General features: G+C 40.4%; 1 protein-coding gene across 1 annotated transcript in view; it reads right to left on the bottom strand.

Annotated features, from left to right (window-relative positions):
• Positions 1–4,883: 4,883 nt before the first annotated feature.
• Positions 4,884–20,669, bottom strand: part of clu (clusterin) — a 51,030-nt gene continuing 35,244 nt past the window's right edge. Inside the window, exons 5-9 of the mRNA XM_068025737.1 lie at positions 19,590–19,977; positions 16,005–16,133; positions 12,056–12,276; positions 9,642–9,859; positions 4,884–5,077 (exon numbers count right to left, since the gene is read on the bottom strand). Coding sequence (XP_067881838.1) covers positions 5,068–5,077; positions 9,642–9,859; positions 12,056–12,276; positions 16,005–16,133; positions 19,590–19,977 — 966 coding nt within the window. The 3' untranslated portion in view covers positions 4,884–5,067. The remainder of the gene's footprint in view (positions 5,078–9,641; positions 9,860–12,055; positions 12,277–16,004; positions 16,134–19,589; positions 19,978–20,669) is intronic.

Below are 20,669 nucleotides of genomic sequence, written 5' to 3'. Positions count from 1 at the left end.
ACCTGAATGACATTGAGGCATAGGTTGATAAGTGGCAAATAACATTTGCACCACACAAGTGCCAGGCATTGACCATCTCCAACAAGGGAGGGTCTAAGTACCTCCCTTTAACATTCAATGCTATTAGCATCATTGAATCCCCCACCATCAACATCCTGGGGTCACCATTGACCAGAAACCTAACTGGACCTGCAATGAGTGACTTGTCTCCTGACTCTCCAAATGCTTTCCACTACCTACAAAGCACAAGCTAGGAGTGTGATTCAATATTCTCCACTTTTCTGGATGAATATAACTCCAACAACACTCAAAAAGCTCAGGACAAAGCAGCACACTTGTTTTGCACCCCATCCAAACATTCACTCCCTCCACCACCAGCACACCATGGCTGCAATATGTACCATCTACAAGATGCACTGCAGCAACTCACCAGGGCTTCTTCGAGAGCATCTTCCCAACCTATGCCCTCTATCACCTAGAAGGAGAAGGGCATTACACCCATCTGCAAGTGCCCCTCCAAGTCACACACCATCCTGATTTGAAAATATATCGCTGTTCTTTCACTGTCGCTGGGTCAAAATCCTGGAGGAAAGTATAGGTGGTCTGATTAGCAAGTTTGCAGACGACACTAAGATTGGTGGAGTAGCAGATAGTGAAGGGGACTGTCAGAGAATACAGCAGAATATAGATAGATTGGAGAGTTGGGCAGAGAAATGGCAGATGGAGTTCAATCAGGGCAAATGCGAGGTGATGCATTTTGGAAGATCCAATTCAAGAGTGAACTATACAGTAAATGGAAAAGCCCTGGGGAAAATTGATGTACAGAGAGATTTGGGTGTTCAGGTCCATTGTTCCCTGAAGGTGGCAACGCAGGTCAATAGAGTGGTCAAGAAGGCATGCTTTCCTTCATCGGACGGGGTATTGAGTACAAGAGTTGGCAGGTCATGTCACAGTTGTATAGGACTTTGGTTTGGCCACATTTTGAATACTGCGTGCAGTTCTGGTCGCCACATTACCAAAAGGATGTAGATGCTTTGGAGAGGGTGCAGAGGAGGTTCACCAGGATGTTGCCTGGTATGGAGGGCGCTAGCTATGAAGAGAGGTTGAGTAGATTAGGATTATTTTCATTAGAAAGACGGAGGTTGAGGGGGGACCTGATTGAGGTGTACAAAATCATGAGAGGTACAGACAGGATGGATAGCAAGAAGCTTTTTCCCAGAGTGGGGGATTCAATTACTAGGGGTCACGAGTTCAAAGTGAGAGGGGAAAAGTTTAGGGGGGATATGCGTGGAAAGTTCTTTACGCAGAGGGTGGTGGGTGCCTGGAATGCGTTGCCAGCGGAGGTGGTAGACGCGGGCACGATAGCGTCTTTTAAGATGTATCTAGACAGATACATGAATGGGCAGGAAGCAAAGAGATACAGACCCTTAGAAAATAGGCGACATGTTTAGATAGAGGATCTGGATCGGCGCAGGCTTGGAGGGCCGAAGGGCCTGTTCCTGTGCTGTAATTTTCTTTGTTCTTTGTTCTTTTTAACTCCCTACCTAGCAGCACTGTCAGAGCACTTTCAGCACATGGACTGCACCAGTTCAAGAAGGTACCACCACCACCTTCTCAAAGGCAATTGGGGATGGGCATTAAATGGTGGCCTTGCCAGCGACACCCATATCCCCTGAATGATTAAAAAAAAGTACTTTACGTAACCTAGAAAATCTGTGGTCAGTCTGCTCAGTATGGTTTATGAGTGGAGAACATCCCAATTATTTTACCTAAGGAACATACAATACGTGATGACTCCAACAATGAGTCACAAAAGTTACTTGTTCACTTTAAAAACTAATTTCACTATTTCGCTTTCGATATATTTAGGATTGCAATTGTTTACCAAGATAAGAATCTGTATACTAAGGCTCAATGTTTTTTTAAAAAAAATCACATTTATTTGGATGGTTTGTGATTGTTTTACCACATACGTGTAAAGCAGTACCTTAACAACAAGGTGGTAAAGATGAAAATTTACTCCACAGTGACGAGTTTGCATTCTAGACTCCCCTCCCACCCCTCTTTCCCTCCAACAATCACCAACAAAACCCTTTTGTCTGGTCCAAAATTAGAAAGGTGTCAAATCAATAACAGGGCTAATTTTGACGTAGGTTACTCCCATATCAGAATGGTAGGGTTGGCATCTTTCCATCTACGAAAGATGATGGACATGCAGCAAACAATACATTTAGGTGGGGTGCACCTTTGCTTATGGCTGTGAAGGCCAATCCTTGAGAGGCAGTTTCTACCACAAGTGCCACACGTGAAGCTGCCAAGTGACACTGTGAGTTGTTGTTTTTGACATTGGCACCTGTTGCCAAGCTCCTGGTCATCGTGGTAGTGCACACCAGTCCACAGGATGTGTTGACATTTTCCTCTTTTGCTAGCTAGTGACTCCCAAGTGCGATAGTCAACATTTAGGGCCTTCATGTCATGCTTTCAAATGTCCTTGAGGTGGAGCTTTGGGCGCCCCACTGGTCCTCTGCCCCCGGCTACCTCACCATACAGAAGGTCCTTGGGTATGTGACCATCTTCCATTTTGCGGACGTGTCCGATCTACCAAAGCTGCCTCTGTTTGATTAATGCCCCCACACACTTGGGAGCTCTGCCTTTCAGAAGACTGCCAATTTGTGATTTTGTCCTGCCAGGATATACCCATAATGGTGCTGGCTGGGAAATTGAAGGTCTGCAATGCTTGAGTTCCCATCCTTTAAGGGGTGTAAAATCAGCTGCTACAGGCCCATAACTGCCCAGCAGACACTTCTTTTGAGCACAATTTTGTGTTTTGAGTTCTTAACTGTGAAATCAGCCTTTCTGGGTCATTTCAATAATCTAGCCCAACTGCTCAAGGCAACCACTACAAGCTGGCTCAATTAATGTGCAACTTCTAATTTAATTACCAAAACAGGCTGACTTGAAGGAACTTAAATGAACCCTTTAATGGCATGAATTTTAATAGTTTTGCTGTTTTCAATTTTAAAGTGGTTATTTCAGTAGTTTTTTTCCCCTCAAGGATTAAGTCTGTTGCATCTTTTAATTTATCTACAATGGGATAAAATGAATATTGCAAACTCAAAAATGTTCCAATTTTAAAAATATTCTCCTTCCTCTATCTTCAATGATTCCAGAATTGTTGATACTTAAAATTGATTAGATATTGGACTCCACCATTACATCACAAACATTTATCAGGTGGTCTGATATATACCCATTAACTTTGCTATCACATGTACTTGATTAGTTAGTTAAACTTGTTTATTATGCAAGGATTCAGGTCATTCCACGTGGCTGCTTGTTGCATCCCTCAGGACTGCTCTTATGAGTTTACAGTAAATGTCAAATGATAATGTAGTTTTCCCATTTCAGATTAGTCATTAAGGCTTTTGGAAACCTGAGTTGCCACCATCTGATTTTCTTTTAGTTGTGTAAGAACTTGAGTTGAAGGAACCAAAAAAATGTGCATTCGCTCTGTTCCTGGCATTAATTTTTATGTACCTTGCACAGTATATCCTGATAATTTCCCACTATTTATTGTTTTGTTTCATTATAAACCTGATTTTCAATTGTTGCACTATTCAGTCATTGAGGATGTTGCATTTAAAATACAATAACACTTGTAAATCAATGTGGTGCTAAATGATTTGAATTCTTTATTGTGATCCTTTGTCTTCATTTGAACAAATAATACAGAAGATACATAGTGATGTACAAATTTAATTTCAGGATCTATATTTTTGATGTGTAATCATGCTAGAAGAAAGGAGCTACAGTTCCAATGAAGACCCTGGAATATGCTACTCTGTTTTTGGTCTGGTTAAAGTCAGATACTGGATTAATCTGACATTAAAACCCATGCTCATACAACCACGGGTAATGTGAGTGTCCATGAGACGCACCTCCTGCTCTCGACTCCATTCTGACTAAACTGCTAACCATTCATCTTCCCTTCCTGGTCCCCATATTGGGTGATATTGTACACAGTTTCCTCTCCTTAGCTAGTGTACCCCTCCCTTTCCTCTTCAATGTCCTTGAACATGTTGTCGTCTCCCAAATCTGTGTCCATCTTACTGCACCTCCATGTTTGAACCTCAGATCAGGTTTTCACCCCTCCCATTGAATTGAAACTTATTCAAAGTCACAAATTACAAACCTATGTGACTGTTACTGTGGTAAACCATCCCTCGTCACCCTTCTTGGCCACTCTGCCATCTCTGTTATGGCTAACTACACCATCCTCCTCCAAACACCTCTCCTCCATCAACCAGCTGAGTGGGACTGCCCTTGCCTGGTTCCACTCTTATGGGAGACATAAGGAGGAGGAATACAATAATTTGAGCCAAACAATGTTTGTTTGGATGATAACTCTAAAATAAGTGAAATAAAATATTTTTAGATAAAAAGAACAATTTTTCACATTCAGCAAATGTTTAGATGGTGGGGAGGATTAAAAATTGAGCACAGGGCATCAGTGGTTCCCATCTCTCCCCAGGACTTGGAAGAGATCCCTTTCTCTGAGCTACTTCCCCAACCTTTTCCTAACTCACTTTCTTCTTTCTCAATTAAATTAAGTCAATAAAATGAAAAAATGTCTCCCCTGCACCTCCCCACCCACCATTCCAGCAGTCATGAAAGAGTCTGAGTTGCTTCTCCAATCCCACCCCTTTCCCTTCACCCCTGGTGGGTACCCCTGCAGTGTGCTTCAATAGAAACTGTGGCAAATCTCAATGGTGCATTTCTTTCTCTACAGATCACTACAGCTGAAACCTGCTAAGAGTACATGAAGCTAGCATCAAACCCTAAGTGAATGAGCTACATTTAAAAATCAATGAAAGCCACCAAACTTGTTTTTTTTGCATACAATAGCATTTATTTAGTAGTTCACGTTAACGGATTTTAGCATAGTGCAGTCTGCCAGCAACTCATTAGTGCAGAGAGATTTTCAGTAGCTTTGTGCTATAAACTTATTCGCTGTAATAAGGTTTACGGAAGTAGTCTTCAAAGCAGGTAAAGCGAGATCTTGCTCCCTCACGCTTCTCTGTAAAATAATAAAGAAAGGTTATTTACAAATTTTCCACTTAAACTTTGTTAAACAGTCGCCTACAATAGAACTAAATGTTCTACCAAATTTCAGGAGAGAAAATAACGTGGTCACATTTTCAACAACAATCATATCAAACACTGAATATACCAGAAAAAATAAAGTCCACTCTGTCCCTCTTGTGAAAGAGGTGCAGAGTTGGGTTAAGGCTTTTGTGGAGAAATGTATCAGACATGTACAAATGAATGCAACAGCAGTACAAGAAATTATTAAGAATTATGCTTGGTACTGAGCATCACCCAGTTATGCTAGCCATTTATGGAGATAGGGCCTCTGGAAAATATATCTCTGCATGCCTGTGTGTACTTGGATAGAATACAATACATCAATTGTGCATTCTGATTCAGTCACGTAAACATACCAGTAGCTTAGCAGTACGTGCTGTGAAACAAAGGAGTGTTAATCTCCACAAAGCCCATTGGTGACAATCTTTACTCAGCTTATATTTATTTTCAGAGTGAAACATTACAAGCAGTATATCTCCTAACTCAACCACTACTCAGTTTCAGTGAGGGTCTTCTTATGTGCTCAAGTAAGACAATAATTGACACCTTTCACTTGATATAATTAAACACAAATAATATACAATAAACAAGAAGGATATGATTGGCAAATTGATGCAGAGAGCAAAAAAGGTTACAATTTTTGGCTGACTAATTCAGTCAGGTAGGATGCAGGTGGTGTGAGGCTTGTTCCCCATCTGATAGAAGTGGTCGAGGCCTAACCAATTCTGATGGTTGTGCTTCATTTCCATAATGAAGGTGAGCTGCTCACACATTATGAGCAGCTCGCTGACTGGAGAAGGACCAAATTCCAGCAGCTCCTATGTAGAAAGGAAGTTGGTAAAAAAAAAGAGTGGGGGGTGAAGCAATTCTGGGAAGGGTCAGAGAGAGTCAGGGATCACAAGGTCAACTTGGTCCCTTTAAGCACTGATGGATAGATCACTCAACGTCTATTATTTCCAATGAGTGGAGCATTAACAGTGCACACTATGCCAATTGGTAATGAAAATTGCATTGGAGTCCTACAAATCGAAATCAGACCTCAATCTAAGTATTGAAATAAGACTTCTGCTTGTTTTTGGCAGGCAATTTGTCCATCCATTTCTTTCATGTGTGGAGATCTAAATTTCAGCTTCACAGCTGCACTCATGCATTCAGCTGGAAATTGTGTTGGGCGGGCCTCAGTTAGCCAGTGGGTGAGAGTTTTTTTTTAAGTGTATGCCAGTTGTCCCGAGTTTATGGAGCAGTTGGCAGATGAAAATCGTCTCCAACGATGTTGATGGAATGATAAGCTTTAGCAATGAGTTCTAAGTTATTGAACCATAGAATGAAACAGCACAGAAGGATGGCATTTGGTCCATCGTGTTTGTGCCGGTTTTCTGTAAGAGCAACTCATCTAGTCCCACTCCCCCACCTTTCTCCCCCTAACCCTGCAAATTTTGTGTCTTCAGATAATTATCCAATTCTCTTTTGAAGGCCTCGATTGAATCTGCCTCCACCACACTCGAAGGCAGTGCATTCCAGATCTTAACCACCTGCTGCGTAAAAAAGTTTTTTCTCTTTGTTGCCCTTGCTTCTTTATCCCATCGCTTTAAATCAGTGTCCTCTGGTCCTGGATCCTTTCACCATCAGGAACAGTTTCTCCCTATACTGTGTCCGGACCCCTCATGATTTTGAACACTTATATCAAATCTCCTCTTAATCTTCTCTCTTCAAAGAAGAGACCGAGTTTTTCCAATCTATCCACGTAACTGAAGTTCCTCATCCCTGGAATCATTCTCGTGAACCTTTTCTTCACCCTCTCTAATGCCTTCACACCCTTCTGAAAGTGTGGTGATCAGAACTGGACACAATATTCTATGTATTCTGTGCCCCTATTTATAAAGCACAGGATCCCATACACTTTATTAACTACTTTCTTAACCTGTCCTGTCACCTTCAATGATTTGTGCACATATACCCCCAGGTCCTTTCTGCCTTCCTTTAGAAATGTACCCTTTTATATTGCCTTTCCTCCTTCTTCCCAACAAAGTGAATCACTTCACATTTCTCTGCATTAAATTTCATCTGCAACTTGTCTGCTCATTCCACAACCTGTCTATGGACTCTTGAAGTTTATCACTATCCTCTTCACAGTTCACAATACTTCCAAGTTTTCTGTTATGCACAAATTTTGAAATTGTGCCCTACACACCCAAGTCTAGGTTATTAATATATATCAAGAAAAGCAGGAGCCCGAACACTGACTCCAGGGAAACACCACTATATACATTCCTCCAGTTCGAAAAGCGAATGTTCACCATTACTCTCGGTTTCCTGTCACTCAGCCAATTTTGCATCATAGAAACATGGGAGCAGGAGTAAGCAGCCCGGCGTGCCTGCTCTGCCATTCAATATGATCATGGCTGATCATTTACCTCAACGCCACTTTCCCGCGCTATCCCCATATCCCTTGATGTCGTTTGGGGATAGCTGCTATGGATAGCTCCACGCTGCTACTGTACCTTTTATTCCATGTGCTCTAACTTTGCTGACAAGCCTGTTACGTGGCACTTTTTCAAATACCTCTTTGAAGTCCATGTACAACACATCAACTCCTGGTAGCTAAATTTGCAGATGACACAAAGATAGGTCGGAACGCAAGTTGTTAAGAGGACATAAAATTCGACGAAGGGATTTAGATAGGTTAAGTGAGTGGCAAAAAATTGGGCAGATGGAGTATCTTGTGGAAAAATGTGAACTTGTCCACTTTGGCAGAAAGAATAGAAAAGCAGAATATTATTTAAATGGAGAGAGACTGCAGATCTCTGCAGTACAGAGGGATCTCGGTGTCCTGATACAGGAAACTAGAAGTTAGTATGCAGGTACAGCAAGTGATTAGGACGGCAAATGGAATGTTGTCATTCATCACAAGGGGAATAGAATATAAAAGTAGGGAAGTTTTGCTACAGCTGTACAGGGCCTTGGTGAGAACGCATCTGGAGTACTGCGTATAGTTTTGCTCTCCTTATTTAAAGGATAAAATTGCATTAAAAGCAGTTCAGAGAAGGTCCACTTGACTAATTCCTGAGATGAAGAGGCTATCTTATGAGGGAAGGTTGAACAGCTTGGGCCTATACCCATTGGAGCTTAGAAGAATGAGAGGTGATCTTATTGAAACATAAGATCCTGACGGAACTTGACAGGGTGGATGTTGGAAGGATGTTTCTACCTATGGGCGAGTCTAGAACTAGGAGACACAGTTTAAAAATTAGGGGTCTCCATTTAAGATGGAGATAAGGCGAAATCTTTTCTCAGTCATTAGTCTCTGGCATTCTCTTCCCCAGAGAGCAGCAGAGGCTGGGACACTGAATATATTCAAGGCTGCGTTAGATTCTTGATTGAAAAGGGAGTCAAGTATTATAGGAGGCAGACAGGAAAGTGGAGTTGAGGTCACAATCAGATTAGCCATGATCTTATCAAATGGCGAAGCAGGCTCGAGGGGCCAAATGGTCTACTCCTGCTCCTAGTTCGTATGTTCGTATTACCCTCATTAACCCTCTCTGTTACCTCAACAAAAAACTCAAGCAAGTTAGTTAAATAAGATTTGCCCTTGACAAATCCATGTTGGCTTTCCTTAATTAATCCACATTTGTCCAAATGACTGATAATTTGGGACAAAATTATCATTTCTAAAAGCTTTCCCACTACTGAGGTTAAACTGACTGGCTGGTAGTTGCTGGTCTTATCCTTACACCTTTTTTTGAACAAGGATGTAACATTTGCAATTCTCCAGTCCTTTGTCAACACCCCAGTATCTAAGGAGGATTGGAAGATGATGGCCAGTGCCTCTGCAATTTCCACCCTTACTTCCCTCTATTACCGTAGACTGAAATACAGAACTTTTACTGTTCTATTTTATAGGTCAGCAAGTCTCTCACCAGGTACCATAATGATTTAATTCATGAATACCCAGATGTAGAAAAAGAATCAAATTGTCTCTGTTTCCAAACAGTGAATGGGATGTTGCTCCACAGTCTACCAAATGTTTAAATTAAGCAATTTCATATTAGAAATAGTGCAGGGCAGTTAGTGTGGGATTGTCTGGTCAGCTCCAATCCTCAAGCACTGCAGTGTGAGAGGTAGTAGTCTGTTCTCATAGTTCCTCAGATTATCAAAATGACAGCAAGTGTTCTTTGCAAGTTATTTTATTTTCTGCTGGCCAACATGAGCTTCTACCAGGTTTCCACCAACATTGATCTGCAACTGACAACTACGAGGTGTATGACCAAATCAACAAGTCTGATTTTCCTAGTCTGCAATCTGTATCAGTTTATTGTGGCATGGCTGTGATACAAAACCCACCAGATATGAAACTGAGCACTTGAGCCATATTCTATCACTGGACAACAGAGTCACGCAACGTAACATGAAATGATGCTGAGCTACCCCTCTCTAAAATACATTTTTCCTTCAAATGCAAGGTGCATGTGCCATTTCTAAGTATCAATGATACTCACATGGTCTCCAGCTTGTGATCTGGTCGGCCTTCTAACATCTTGTTTTCATTGTAATGCTTCAATGCTTGCTGTGCCAGCATCTCTGAGAACTCAGGATCCTCCCAATTGATCTGTCCTGGGATCATGAAAGTCAATGGAGGCGAATCAAAGATCTGGACAGTAACAGTGGTATCAGGATCTTTGGATGGACTGTCATTGGTTACGGATTTTGACATTATCTGGGAGGAGGAGGAAAAATAATGCAAGTCACTTCAGTTATGTACAAGCTAACAGATTACAAATACATGAATCATTCCTAGATTTTCCAATCAGCCTTACTTTAAAGCCAGGGTGAAATGTTTAAAATAAACATGATCAGGACACTTGTAGAGAATGACCACTTGAATGAGGTACTAGAGAGCTACAGCTGCTTGGGAATGTAACCCCCATGTTAGTCAAAGTCTTCAGCAGAGTTCAGAAAAGAACTTGGTTAGTGAAATTAAAACTGCTAAAAAAACTTCATTAACCTGCATATCTACTCCACTTCAACAATGTGTTAAACCCTTTCTTTCCTTTAAAAAAAACCTCAAAGTAATTTTTTTTCATAAAAATATCAACAAAAGCAAAGGCCATGAAATTCCAAAGTGCTGCCTGGACTGATATTGCACCCCTGAGACAGAGGTACTCCTGTACCTGCCAATGTTGAAAATAAATGGCAGTCTTGCTAAATGAATATTTTGTAAGGTCTTCAAAGTAGAGGAAGAGGATAAAGGTACCAGAAATGAGGAAAACCAAAAATAAATTAATTTTAACTTAATTTTTTGAGATCACTAATAGGCTAGATAAGAGTGTCAATGGATGTTATTTATATGGACTTGAGGAAGGCATTCTATAAAGTTTCCTACAGAGACTGTTAGCATAAATGGTAAAGCATGTAATTGGCGGCAATATTCTGGTGTGGGTAGAGAATTGTCTAGGAGGTAGGAGACAGAGTGTAGGGATAATGGGTAAGTGCTCCAATTGGCAGTGTGTGAGTAGTGCTGTCCCCCAGGGATCTACAATGGGGCCTCAGCTTTTCACTATAGGATTTGATAGGATAGATAGAAATAAACAATTTCCTCTGGTGGGGGAGTGCAAAACAAAGGTGCATAACCTCAAAATCAGAGCTAGGCTCTAAAAAACTGTTGATGCTAAGTCAATTGAAAATTTCAAACCTGAAATTAATCTATTTTTCTTAGCTAATGGGATTAAGATATATGGAACCAAGGCAGGTAAATGGAGCTAAGATACAGATCAGCCATGATCTAATTAAATGGTGGAACAGGCTCAAGGGGCTGAAAGGAATAGGCCTATGTCCAGCACCAACTCTGCTCCAACACAGAACTCCTCGAGGCGGCCAACATCCCCAGCTTATACACATTACTGAGTCAGCGGCGCTTGAGATGGCTTGGCCATGTGAGCCGCATGGAGGATGGCAGGATCCCCAAAGACACATTGTACAGCGAGTTCGCCACTGGTATCAGACCCACCGGCCGTCCATGTCTCCGCTTTAAAGACGTCTGCAAACGCGACATGAAGTTCTGTGACATTGATCACAAGTCATGGGAGTCAGTTGCCAGCAATCGCCAGAACTGGCGGGCAGCCATAAAGGCGGGGCTAAAGTGTGGCGAGTCGAAGAGACTTAGCAGTTGGCAGGAAAAAAAGACAGAAGCGCAAGGGGAGAGCCAACTGTGAAACAGCCCCGACAAACAAATTTTTCTGCAGCACCTGTGGAAGAGTCTGTCACTCTAGAATTGGCCTTTATAGCCACTCCAGGCGCTGCTCCACAAACCACTGACCACCTCCAGGCGCTTACCCATTGTCTCTCGAGATAAGGAGGCCAAAGAAGTATTTATGTGGATGGTCCAGTTAAGTTACTGGTTAATGATGACTCCTCTAGGATGTAGATGGTGGGGAAATTCAACAATGGTAATGTCATTACATTTCAAAGAGAAGTGGTTAGACTTTCTCTTGTTGGAGGTGATCATTGCCTGGCCCTCGTGTGGCATGAATGTTACTTGTTACTTAACAGCCCAAGCCTGGATGTTGCCCTGATCTTGCTGTATGCAAGCAGGAACAACCTCATTATCTGAGGAATTACGAATGGTATGGAACACTGTGCAATCATTAATGAACATCTTCACTTCTGATCATATGATGGAGAGCAGGTCATTAATGAAGCAACTGAAGATGATTGGACCATAGGCGCTTCCCCACATGGCTCTTAGTTAGATTATTTGGTTCCTCAGCCCATGTTTTGCTCCTGCACTACTCCTTTAAGGGAACCAGTAAAACTATACTTTTATGTTAAGCGTGTTGCTCTTTGTTGATATACAACTTATTTTTCTGGCCTTTGTGCTTTGAAAATGTCATGTTTATGTGTCCTTCAAACTTACAGCTTTAACATGGAATGATCCATCTGGGCTCCTTGTATAATTTGCCAGTTTAGACACCCATCCAAATTGTTTGTTCAGTGCCTCTAACTCCTTAGTATTATTTTCCATCTTCTGCTGAAATTCTCTCATTAGATTATCGTATTTCTTTGTAAAATGCTCTGCCAACGTGAGAGCCTCTTCAAACGCCTTTCGTAAAGGTTTGTGATCCATATCAAAACACTCTAAAATGAAGAGGAGAAAAACAAATGACTCATAGAAAAATACCAATCATTAAAGCAACATCATGCTGCTTATTATTAATAGATGGGTGACTGTTCACAATTCTACTTTGTTAATGTCCAATTTGGAAACTAGCAGGATGTTAGCAGAATGAAGGAACTTACTGGGCATATGTCTGACACAAAACAATTCCCCTCTAGAACAATAGGCAACTTTTAAAAATCTTGTCATTGCTTGCCGTAATTACCTTTCAAACAACTTGCTAAATAATTCCCTGCTTTCCGATTATAGGTACTTTAAAATAGGCTGGGTCAGAACTGCCCCCTGCAGTTTTGTTTAGTTATAACAAAGAGAAACAAGATCCACAGGAGAATTTTCTTTCATATTAACACTTTTTTAAAAATTCATTTGTATTGCTTTCTGTTGTTTGATTTATTCCTTTTCATCTAATTTTCTTCTTTCTTAACCATTACACCTAACTCTATCTGCATAACACTTCATCCCCTTCTCCATTTTATGCTTACCTAGCATCCCCTTAAAAAGATCTATGCTATTTGCTTCAACTATCCCTGTTGCTCTAAACATTCTAGTTTTCATTCTTCATTTATGTTCCGACATATTATTTCCAGTCCATCCATTTATATAAGAATATTATACCTTTGATTGGAAATGAATTGTTCATAATAGATTTACGAGTTTAAAATATTTTGGTACAGCATCTTTCGTGTCAGAACATTGGACTTGTACATAGGCAAATACAACACAGTCAGTCAATTTGCACACAGCATAGTCCCACAAACCGCAATCAGAAAATGGTGCAGTTAATCTGTTTGTTGATGGATGAATGCTGGCCAGGCCAGTGGTTAAATCCCCTGCTCTTCTTTGAATCATGCCATGAGATCATTTACATGCATCTGAGCAGACAGATAGATGGTTTAGTAACTCAACCAAAAGATGGTACCTCCAACAATACAGTACTACACTAAGGTGATACTTGATGGACATTCATATAAAGGTCAGAAAATCCTGGACAATGCAGTCATGATTTTACGATAAATCGCCCAGGGCACACAAGACCCAACTGCAGAGCCTTGGACAGTTCTGCCCATTTACTCTAATCTCATTTCCCCGCACTTTCCATCTATCATATTATATAATAGATTGTTTGTAGCATTTAACATTAGACTTGAGTTATTTTTTCTATTGTATTATCACCACAAAATGGGTCCATAAACAATACTAAAATAATTACTAGCTAAGTGTAGCATAACTAGCAATTAAGCACTATTTCTATCCGGCTTGTAGCTATTGCTCTAGAAATAATTCCTCCTTAGAGCAAAGTTCAAAGATTTGCTGCAAGACATGGGCCCCTGGGCTGAAAAAGGAAAGGTCCGTGGTGTGCTATGTAATTATCACCCCACATCACATCACACTCAAGCTTCTGACTCAGATACGTGAAAGATTTGAAATATAGTTTTGTGGTATTTTTATGATTTTGATGTTTACCAAGGATCTTTAATTCTAAAGTTATTTTCTTTCCTCCCACAACTTAAAATGGATGGATATGCTTAATAGTTTGAGATGCAAAATACAGCAATTACATGGACATAAACAGACATGAAGCACTGTTAATAATTTAGCAGATATACAATTTTGGTTAGAGCAATTATCTTTCCCTTCGTCTCCACCTACCTCAGTATTTCACAAGAAGAATTTAATTTAAGGTATTACAAATGCATTTCAATGGGAAAAGGAAAGGACTTGTATTTATATAGTGCCTTACACAACCTTAGGACATCCCAATGTTCTTTACAAGCAAATAAAGTACTTTAGAAGCACTGATGTAATGTAGGAACTGAGGCAGCCAATTTTGACACAGCAAGGTTCCATAAAATGTAATAAGCTAATGACAAAATAATTTGTTTTAGTGATGTTAACAGTCATGAGGGATAAATAGTGGCCAGTAAACTGGGTTCCACCCGAAAGGCCAGCGGGACCTTGGTTTAACATCTCATCCAAAAGACAGTGAGGTACTCCACACTGCAACCAAGTGTCAGCCTGGATTATGCACTCAAGTCTCTAGAGTGGGGCTTACACACATGACCTTCTGACTTAAAGACAAGAATGCACCACTAAGCCAAGGCTATCACCTAATGATACAGATGTTTGCTTAATCATCTATGTGAAACAGGAAGGAGCTTTTCAGTGAGGTCCTGGCAGGTTACTACTGCTGACTAACAGCTGGATGAGTTTTTTTTTTAAAAACGACCACCCTGGAAAATAATTAAAAGTAAAGCAATAGCAAAAATGTAATATAAACATGCTGCAAACTTTCTCTTTGAGTCTAGATATAAGAGACCCTGGTCCTTAAATTTCATGGGGTCTCCCCCATTCTCTTGCCAGAGTTATGGGAGAATGCTACAGAGGTTTAGAGTACAAATGTATTATGAATTGCAGAAGGATTTTTCTTGTGTTTCAATATGAATTTAATTTGGATACTGGCTAAGGGAAAACAACGTTTTTATCTAAAAACCGTGGGCTGGGTTTTGTTGTCCCGCCGGCAGGAGTGGTGGCGGGTGCAGAAAATGGCGACTGCCCCATATGGGATTGGTGTCGCCGCGATGACGTGGCAGTTTGCCACTTAACATACTGACAGAGGCCGCCGCCCCCCCACCCCAAAGTCACCTGGCGGAAGGCGCATTGGCGATGCAGTTCACGGCGCCAACTGATGTCGGAGCAGGTGCTGCCGCCATTTTGAAAAGGCTGCCAGCCCTGCAAACAGTTCAAAATAATGCAGAGTTGACCCCGTTCCCCTCCCATTCACTAAATAATGCAAAGTTGACCCTGTCCCCACCTCCCATATCCACAAAATATTGCACAGTTGCCCCTTCCCCCACTTATCCTTACAAACAATGCAGAGTTCTCCTTCCTCCCCAATCTATACTCTGAATGCAGAGTTGACCCCTTCCCCTCCCCCACCCTCCCCAAATATACTCAGCATGCAGCAGAGACCCCTTCACCTCCTCAGTGGCGCCAGCTTCTCCTGGATGGGAAAATGAAGGCGCGTGAGTGCCGCACGTCGCGCTGAAGGTAGGGAACGGATGGGGAAAATCGCAGCGGATGACATGGTATTTTAAATATTTAAACAAGGATCCTGTCGCAGAGCCGTGGAGGGCCCGCCATGGATCGGAAGATCGGGCCCAGCAATCCTGGCATTGGGTTCCATGGCAGCCACTGCCACTCCGTTCAGGAGAGATGTTAGGAAGCACTTCTTCACGCAAAGGGTGGTAGAGGTTTGGAACTCGCTCCCACAAACAGCAGTTGAAGCTAGAACAGTTGTTAATTTTAAATCGGAGATAGATTTTTGTTAAGCAAAGATATTAAGGGATATGGGCCAAAGGCAGGTATATGGAGTTAGGCCGTGGATCAGCCATGATCTCATTGAATGGCGGGACAGGCTCGAGGGGCTGAATGGCCTACTCCTGTTCCTATCTGCCTATGTTCCTATGTTCCAATTCTCCAAACCCACCACTCCCACGAAAACCACGTCAGGCTGAGAACAAAATCCAGCCCCATTTGTTCTCAAATTCCTGCTAACTTGTTAAAGATAACAAAACAAATATCTCATCCCCTCCCACATAAAATACAGGCCTTTATATATCAGAAAGGATTTTTGTTAGTTTCTTGTCTCATCTTTTCGCAATTTCATTGCTTGAATGTTTTAATTTACCTAAGGACATAAGTTCCTTGCATTTTTCACACTTGTCTGAAAGTTTCATGCAGCCAGAAGAGTTCCGACGTATTTCACGGCAGATGAACTGATTTTGTCCTTCTGTTGAATTTGTCATGTTTTGTCCGTCTATTAAATGAGGAATCAAAACATTAGTAAAAAAAAAACACGGAGTACCATGGAATGAGGATAATTACAATGTATCTACAGCACAGAAACAGGTCATTCAGCCCAACAGGTTCATGCTCGTGTTTGTTTCACTAAAAACTCCTCCTACATCTCTTCATTTAACCCCATCAACAATGCTTCAATTACTTTCTCCAACATATGCTTATCTAACTTCCCCTTGAATTCACCTTAACGACTCCTTGTGCTAGCAAGTTTCACATTCTAACCACTCTCTGGGTAAATAAGTTTCTCCTGAATTCCCTACTACATTTATTAGTGACAATCTTATGTTTATGGTGCCTAGTTCTGGTCCCAAGTGCAACAGGAAACATCTTTTCTATGTTTACATCAAATCCTTTCATAATCTTGAAAACCTCTATCAGGTCACCCCCTCAAACTTCTCTTTTCTACAGAAAACAGCTTGTTAAATCTGTCCTGGTAGGTATCACCTCTCAGTTCTGGTATCATTTTAGTAAATCTTTCTTGCACCTTCTCCAGTGCCTGTATATCCTTTTGGCAATATGGAGACTAGAACCTTTCATAGTATTCCCAAGTGTGGGCTATACAAGCTTATCTTAACTCCTCTGTTTTTCAATTCTATCCCACTAGAAACAAACCTGTGATTTGTTTGCTTTTTTAATTGCCTTATTAACATGCATTGCTATTTTTAGTGATCTGTGTGTCTGTACCCGCAGATCCCTGTTCCTCTACTCCATTTAGGCACCTACTTTCAAGGAGTATGTTGCCTCTTTATTCTTTCAGCCAAAATGCACCACTATACAAGTACCAATATTGTAGTTTGTTTGACAATTTTCTGTCCATTTTGCAAGTTTATTAATGTCTTCCAGTATTTTGTTGCAGTCCCTCTCTATATTAACTACAACTCCCAATTTGCCTGTCAGCTACAAATTTTGAAATTGTACTTCCGATTCCAGAGTCCAAACTGTTTATGTAAATGATGAATAGCAGTGGTCCCAGCAACGATCCTTGTTCTATTTGTCAATCTGAGTAACTACCTTTAACCCCTACTCTCTGTTTTAGGTGTCATAGCCAGCTTATTATCCACCCTGCTACTATGAGTCTACTATGCAGTAGCTTATAAAAGCTTTTTGGAAATTCAAATTTTAATGTCTGCCTGCATTACCCTTGCATACCTTTTCTGTTACTTCCTCAAAGAATTCAATAAGATTGGTCATTTCCTTTTGGAATCTGCACTGACTACTCCTGGTTATATTTTCAGTTTCTTTTTTTTTCCCTGTTACATGTTTGATTAAGGATTCCATTAACTTTCCTACCTGATGGATAAGATTAACAAGACATGATCCTTTGCACAGTGGCCCAATCTCATATACTATATGGCCACAGTCCTTTATGGAGGAAAAACATGTTCTGTATTTAACTCCAGAAACAATGGTCAAAGCTTCTGTAATATCAAGCTTTGTTTGTGACAGCTGCATTAATTTTCCAAATTACTATTTGGCTCATAATTATTGAAATGGTAAGTAGGAAATAGAATTAAAACTATTTAATTTTCTTAAACATTACAAACTATCAATATCCTGTAAATACAGTGTAAAGATTGAAGTTTAACATGGTAACTTAATAAGTCATTCAACAATTGATGCTATTCAGTGTACCTCCCCATGGACAAATCAGATTCTAGAAAGCTACTAAACAAAGATCTATTTTGTTATCTATACTGCTGATGACAGTACAGAAAAACATTTAAATAGCATAAAGAATTCTAATATAATGAAGTGAGGAAAATAATCTATGGCAAACTATTTGTTAAGATTTGAAGGATCAAACCCATTTATATGCACTAATTTTCTAATGGCTGGGGTTTGACCCCACTTTTCAATAGTGTTATTATCGAGTGATATCAACAAGCAAACTTACTGTAACTGAATAACTATGAAATCCACCATTGATGCCTTCACTCAAAAAAAAATTCCATTTATTTTAAATGCTTAGTATACAAATTTAAGCAATGACTGTCCCATACAAAACCATGTAAAACCACTTAGGAAACTCCTGAAAGCTGGAATTTGAGGGCCCCGTTTCTAAGAATCATTTTGTTTCTTAAACTGGAAACAGTTTAGGCAACCAGCTCATAATTAATTGTCAATTAATTTCAAAATGTCAGGAGGTAAGTGAAACACCAATTAGTTGGTTTCACTGTTCAAAATTTTCCTAAGTTCATGCTGTGCATTCAAGAATCTCCACACATGTGTATGACTTTTAAACCAGGATATAACTGAATATATTTGTTAATCATTATCTTCCATCCAATGGAAAAACAACAAAAATGTGTATTCACAAGAGGGGATGTGTGTTAGAAGCGGATAGCTAGAAACCTCTATCCCTATTGGTAATCATGTCAAAACTCATGGAAACCACAATAAATGAGAGGCTGTTGCTACATTATAATCACCACAACTTGCGATCTTACAATAGACCTTCAACAGGAAATGTATCCCAGCCTCATCTGATGAGGTAGGTACACAATTCATTCGGTGGGCACAGACATTTAGGAAGTGAATTTCTTTGGGTTTTTCCTGCTGCAACTTTTCAGCTGATGTTTAGTGGAAACCCTCTTTATTGTGATATGTGGATATTTGCATTCTTGTTGCAAAATATATGGAAGTATCACTTAGGGAAGCTGGTTTGGCTGCATTTATTACTCTCTGCAACATTTCATCAAAAGTGATGTTCTGTTTACACAGTAGTTAATTCCTCTTTGAAAATTCATTAGTGGATAAATTACTGAAAACATGCATCTACAGTGAGAAGACAAAAGGTATCTTATCTGCAGCATCAAGGGGACCAAGTGAACAAGTGTAAAGACGGCATGTCTGATGTTTCACACACACTTCCACTGTAGGAGGGTACCGGGCTCTATCTGGTTACATTCAGCTCCTAATTTCAGTGGCAAACCAGGAAAAACCCTAGTCGCATTACATCAACCCTGTTTGTGGGTATTTCCAGATTGCTTTGTAATGGGGTGGAACTTCTGTCCAACCCTTACAAAGCAAAGGATGGAAAGAGGTAGAGGCTCCTTATACCAGGAGTTCCCACTTTTGAGACTCACTCAGGATTCTTTGGAAAACAGGATGGCCATTTAAAATGGAGGAAAATCCAGCAGGCTCTCCTTTTGATGCAGATGCTCCGATTGGACCATTTTTTGATATTTACCACGGCCAGGCAAATCCAGGAAAATGCACCCTATTCAACAGTTTATGGGCACTTTTATGGCTTCAAGTATTTGGCACAGTCCCACTTTCCAACTCTCTCGAATGGCCCAATTTCATTAACTTGACAGTTGGCTAAAGATTTGTTGTAGGTAGTTGTAAGCTATGGTTCTCAAACTGATAAATTAAATCTAGCAGGCCACTCCCACATCCTGATATTTCTTACCTGTCTCGAGATACATTTCTTTATCTAATTCAGCATCATGCATAATTTTGTGGAATCTGTCAAACATCCGCTGAGTCATCTCAAAGAAAGAGGAAAGCATCCCACGACCATCAAACATGGGAGGTTTAAAGGAGGAAAAGGATGAATCTGGAAACAAAGAGAAATGCTTCGGGAAAATTCCAAAGTTGTTGAAGGAACTATCAATCAATCTATCCATTCCATCAAAGGCCCTCATGCTGTCTCTGAACATTTCATCAATGTCTTCATACTGTCTTTCAACATGTTCAAACTGCTCGCCCTGTTCTTCATTCTTTTCAATCAGCGAGTCGATTTTATCCCCATTGACCCATACAGAAACCAGAGGTGTTTCATTAAAGAACCTTTCTACCTGTTGAAAAAAAATGAGTAGTTTAGATTCCAAAGTTCAATGGTAAACAAATTGTATGGGAGATTTATAGTAGGACTTTGTTAATCCCCAACCTACCTCTTATTTCAAATAAGTTTGCCTGCTAAGTGAAAGCATGAGGACATTTACATTTAGTTATTTTAGCACTGCTGTCTGTTTTCAGCAGATCCATAGAGGACTTACAACCAAAACAAATGTGCACACATATGCTAGCATTGTGCAGTGTATGGATGAAGCTCATAATTTATTTGACTAAAATATATTATTTTGAGTGTCAGAAAATTCTTATTTACAGAAGATCATAAAACCTTTGTATTATTTACTCACACTGTTATCTTACTTCTTTATTACAGATGTTACAATTGCAACAATTTTAAATAAAGACAGACTTAATGAGGTCCTAATAGTCCAATGGACAGAGTAGAATGGTGCTGAATCATACAGACCAGGAAAGTCTAATCCCTGGTCTGTGCTAAATTAGCTGATCTTGGCTTGGAAAGCAGTGAGGGTACTGTACATGCTGTGTCAGCTGCGGCTCAGTTGGTACCACTCTTGCCTCTGACTTGTAATATTCTGGCTTCAAGTCCCACTCCAAGGCTTGAGCACAAAAATCAAGGCTGACACTCCAGTGCAGTATTGAGGGAAGGCTGCGCTGTCAGAAGTGCCATCTTTCA

The sequence above is a fragment of the Heterodontus francisci genome, chromosome 3 (assembly GCF_036365525.1).
Source record: "Heterodontus francisci isolate sHetFra1 chromosome 3, sHetFra1.hap1, whole genome shotgun sequence".
Classification (NCBI taxonomy): Eukaryota; Metazoa; Chordata; class Chondrichthyes; order Heterodontiformes; family Heterodontidae; genus Heterodontus; species Heterodontus francisci.
The sequence above is the reverse complement of the archived record's forward strand: the minus strand, read 5'-3'. Positions and strand labels throughout refer to the sequence as shown.